Genomic DNA, 5,202 nt, shown 5'->3' with positions numbered 1-5,202 from the left:
CCCATCCATTTACCCACTCTAAAAATTTTCAAAGCCAAATCTCTCTTTTTTGTCCATAACTATGGAACTACACACGTATGAATACCTGATACTCTCAGAAAACAACATAACCAGCTATGTAAATACATATCCTCCTTTCATTGATCAATTTTAGAAATCTTACTTTCTTTAAGGTCGTACATGTACATGGGCATATCAGATTGCATTAACGAGGCAAACTTTTGATGAATGGTTTATAAATCAAGACCAAAGAAGTGGGGAAAAGCAAAGCAACGTGTGCAAGATTTGACAACGAAATAATCTTAATTGAGATATTGGAAATGGAAAGTCGACAATGGTGGTAATTACTCTCACTAGGAATTTACGTACATCATACTGCCATAGCATTAAGGAAGCTAATGCAAAACATTTCAGAGGTTTAATAACACCCAACAAATCATTTACAGATGAAATGATAAGCTCGAAGACCTGAGCTACAGATGTTTAAACATAATATTGTACAAAACACAGTTCTGATCATGTTCCTCACTTCTTCCATTTAAGATAGATAATGGATGAGATACTTGAGAGATCTACAATCAAATTCTTAATATCCAGCAAAAAAGAGAAAAACTAATCAGACTGGCAGATCACTTGGAACCTACTCCTACATGGGGGTCATTAACAGATTAGTAGGAGGGAAATGTAATTGGATGAATCCCACCTCGCCGAGTATCATTATTGAACATAGACCCAAATACACGCCTGCTATATTCGTAGTTTCCCTTGTTCATATCATTGTTTAGTGGACCATTAGAGGATGCTGTAGATGAAGTTGCTAAAAAATTAGATAAAACAGAAGTAATTAGGATAAAGGCAGAAGAGAGCACTACTAGCTTCAAGAACTCACACTGTGGGTAACTCAAGGGAACATCATCAATATTCTCAGAGGCCCTGTGGTTAACTAACCGCGAAGAGTTTCGAGAGACATCTATTTCTCGTCCACTTACAGAAGGTGGCCTTGGAAAAGTAGGCTTCGATGTTATAGGTGTACCAGTGTTCTGAGAAGACTTATCTTGACCAGATATCTGTTCAATATGTAGAAGTTAATCTATATTGTGTATCTTTTGATAGACAAAAGTTGATCTAAAACTACTGTTTGTGGATGATATTTCAAAGTTGATTGGCACAAACACGTCAAGAAATAACCGAAATGAGGGAAAACACATTTAAGATGACACAAATATAACATTAACGAGGCCAAACTGATTTAAGATGAAAGGAATACAATGATTTGTGTGACCATCACTAAACCGCCAAGAGGCAATAGGAACGAGGCCAGACTCATTTAAGATGCCAGGAATACAATCTTTACTATGAGACTCTGGTCAAAAATTATCAGCTTTAATGTCAAGGAAATCATAGATGCAAACTATTTCTATACCATGTATCATCAATTAAAGTACACTAAATAATGAGGATTAATCAAGGTGTTTTGAAAATTATTTGGGTTTAGGTTTTGATTTCAGTTAACTTTTCTGCTGACTATTATTTATAGGACTGAAACAAAAGATTTGACTTAAAACCTTCTAAGCTGCCTATACACAAGAGAAGGCAACGCACCGCAAATTTGATGGTTTTATTATTTAGGCGTACAAGGCCGGAAAAGAGTCTAACAGCATATTCTGCAATCTCCTCAGACTCATATTCCGCAAAAGCATAGCCCCTGTGGCGATCAGTTTCCTTATCCCGAGGTATATACAGGTCCACTATACGACCTACCTGAACAAGTATTTCATACAAGACTCGCTCACTCACCTTTTCATCCAAATTACCTAACAAAGAAAAATATATCACATAAAAAGGTTGTTAAAAACACAAAAATATTAAGCAAATAGACACACAAAATACAGACGGGAAACAAAACCCAAAAAAAATAAACTGTAATGAAATCATGGTAAACAAGTGAAAGAAACTCAAGAAATCCAATTTGCTCAAGTGGAAACAGGAAAAAAAAGCATGAGTTATAGGCATGTAACCATTATACAAGTGAATGAACCATAAAAGAGCAAATTTTCCAAATCATGAACTAATAATTTTATAAATTGACACAATATTTTTCTAATTAGAACCTCTAGCCAAGAAATAGAAGAATGAAAAATATAAACATGACCTAAAATAATTGACAGTACGGCAGAAGGAAACAGAAGCAGGTACACCCAAAGCATAAGGTAAAGTAGTGGAACTGTAATAACTTTCAAACATTGGAGATTCTTAATGTCCAGGAAATTTAACAGATATACTAGTTAGTACAATAATTCCCTAGTTCTGAACTCTTTTCAAGCGGGAGACAGCTGCAGCTGAGAATCATGTCCCTCTTTGAAGAAAAAACACCCAAAAAAGTGAAAACCTAAAAACTCGGTTTGAATAAGCCAAGATAGCGTCAATTTATAAGCACAGCAAGATATTCAAAGATAAAATGCCGATATTCTAAAGCAATAAACAAGCTGCAATTTGAAAAACCAAGCCACATAAGACCTTAGCCATATTAAACTCAGGGAACAGATACAAAAAGAAAATAAGGATATTTCAGTCTATTGAACTCAAGAACCAAAATATATCCAGAAAATTATTTGAAAAATACCTAGATAAGGAACCTAAAATTATATACATAGTAGTTTTTATACATAACACTTTAGAAGCTTTTGCGAAGTGGTTCAGGTACCATGTCAAAGAAATTAAAAATCTTTTTCCAAGACATACTTGGAACATCACAATAAAATAGTTACAATGATCTAGAAATAAAGAAGCTCAGGGAATATTACTGAAAAGGAAAGAGGGAGGATGAGAATTTATATAAATCAGTATATATGTGTATATATAAAGGATCCTAACTCTTTTGAGCTTGGAGGGGATGATACAGTGACCATTTTTCCTCTATCTTTGACATGATGCAGCAGCACAAAGGACAGTTTTCAAAGAGGATTTGAACGAAGAATGAGGAATAATTTCTTCTTTCTTTTCTTTTCCAAAATTAAGGATGGAGGAAAAGAATAGTAACATTTTTTAGAAAATACTAATTAAAATTCAGAACATAGCTATATATTTTTCTGATTTTTGAGACCTGACAGAATGTCAAAGAACCTAAAACAAACTATGGTTTTAAATTCAGAATTGATGGGTCTGATTTTGGGACCAATCAAGGAAATGAATATTCAAACATGGTGATTCATAAACAAGCTGAGTTTCTGATTCCATGAAAAATTATTTGGGTTTAATACTCTTCTACTAAACCAAACACAGTATGGCACAATAATCATTCAATACCAACCAAACCTAAAACAGTGGATACTAGATCTCAAACCATAACATGATCTATTCTGACAGCGATTGATAAAATCACTCATCTCAGTGTAGCATAGAGCTCTGACACAAAAGACCAAAAAAATAAACTACAATTCACAAACCATAAGCTGCAACGAAAAGAAGAAGAAAAAGGGCCCTGAGGCTCTAATTTGGACTAGAGAACTGTACGACAAATACAAAGAACAATACTATAAAATTTGCAGCATGATGCAGCAAGCTTATCTAAGCAAAATTCAAACTGCATCATACGGAATCGTCTAAAAACCCCCAAATTGTTCCTACCAAATTTTTTTAAAAAGTTTATAATATACACGTCTAGGATCTAACAGCGTGTCTTAATCGGAAAACTTCAAATAAGCAACCAAAACTATGAAAACTTAACACAAACTCTAAAAATACAGCAGATCTAAAGATTCGAACTAAAAAGGTAAAATACCGTGATAAAACCTACCTATGTATACGGTTCGAGCAGGATTCCGCGACATATCCTCAGAGACACGAGAGATCGACGGAGAACAAGTTGATTCACGACGCCGTAGGAGAATTGAGGACGAAAGGTGAGCTCCACAAAACCCTAGCGCCGAAGGAAGAGAGAGAAGGAGAGGCGGAGAAAGCCAATCGAGAGACCTCCGAACGGCGTTGTGGACGAGACTTTGGCAACTTGGTATTTATGGTCCACCAGCTGAGCACGAGCTCCCAGATATCTTGCCCCGTAAAATTCTCCACGGTTTAATCGGAACCGTTGATGCTGAAATCAGAGGCCACGATGGAATAGGAGAGGATAGAAAATTATGTTTAATAGGATTTCTGTTTAATAAATAATAATAATAATCGGAACCGTTGATGCTGAAATCAGAGGCCACGATGGAATAGGAGAGAATAGAAAATTATGTTTAATAGGATTCTGTTTAATAAATAATAATAATAATCGGAACCGTTGACGCTGAAATCAGAGGCACGATGGAATAGGAGAGGATAGAAAATCATGTTTAATAGGATTTCTGTTTAATAAATAATAATAATAAGCATTCTTTTAAGGAAAACAAATTTCTTCAGAAAAAGCAAAAGTTAATTTTTATACTTGTTCGTAAAAATCTTTGTCATTATCAATAAACTCTCCCTTCTCTTTCAATGTTCATCTCATTTGTACAAATCGAATTTGAAAAAACTAATGTGGTTAGACAAAAAAAAAAATTCATGCAATTCGGTTGGTCAAAGTGAACTAATTGATTAAGCAAATCTAATAGGTCAAGCAATCCAAATAGATTTGTCGATCTAAATGGTCTCAAGTGAAGGGGCAAGGTATGCCAATCGACTTAATTAAGTTTTCTTCTTTTTTTTCAGTCGTACCTAATGGCTAGTGGGCTAGGCAATATAAACAATAGGAATCAAATCAAACAGATTGAATAAATAAAATTGGTATGGCAAACCGAACTACACGAGTAGGGCAAGCATGTTCAACTGATGCTAATAACATTTTGTAAAACCTCTTCAACTTGCCATTTGGAAAAAAGAAACACCCTCGTATGTATGTTCTTTCTATCCTTTTTTTTATATTTATTCACTAATATAAAATTAATCTTTCTTTCAAAGTCAACAATAATAGTAGATGAGCCTAATCTTACTATTTTGAGGTAAAGGCTTTACTTTTATAAATCGTAAAAAGTGAAATCATTTTAGATAAAAGTTTTACCTGTAACAGGTTTCCTCATACAATCAATTTTACGATCACCCCGCCAAGTCTATTTTATCAACCCATTTTAAGATGGGTTGAGGTGAGTAAACCCGCGTTATTTAGTTTAAATTTTAAAATTAAAGTATAAAACTTAATGTATTATTCGGTTTCATCTATTTAAA

At 34.2% G+C, this 5,202-nt stretch overlaps 1 protein-coding gene across 1 annotated transcript; it reads right to left on the bottom strand.

Moving 5' to 3' along the window:
• Positions 1-396: 396 nt before the first annotated feature.
• On the bottom strand, positions 397-3,994 carry LOC141834374 (uncharacterized). Its single transcript, XM_074721733.1, has 4 exons — positions 3,797-3,994; positions 1,603-1,814; positions 890-1,067; positions 397-802 (listed from the first exon to the last, which is right to left on the bottom strand). The coding sequence occupies exons 1-4, from the start codon at positions 3,828-3,830 to the stop codon at positions 669-671; spliced, it is 558 nt and encodes a 185-aa protein (XP_074577834.1). The 5' UTR covers positions 3,831-3,994; the 3' UTR covers positions 397-668.
• Between the last annotated feature and the right edge of the window lie 1,208 nt (positions 3,995-5,202).

Source organism: Curcuma longa, chromosome 9 (genome assembly GCF_044706935.1).
Source record: "Curcuma longa cultivar G26 ecotype Majalengka, Jawa Barat chromosome 9, ITB_CL_G26_1.1, whole genome shotgun sequence".
Lineage (NCBI taxonomy): Eukaryota > Viridiplantae > Streptophyta > Magnoliopsida > Zingiberales > Zingiberaceae > Curcuma > Curcuma longa.
This window is presented reverse-complemented; position numbering and strand designations above follow the sequence as displayed.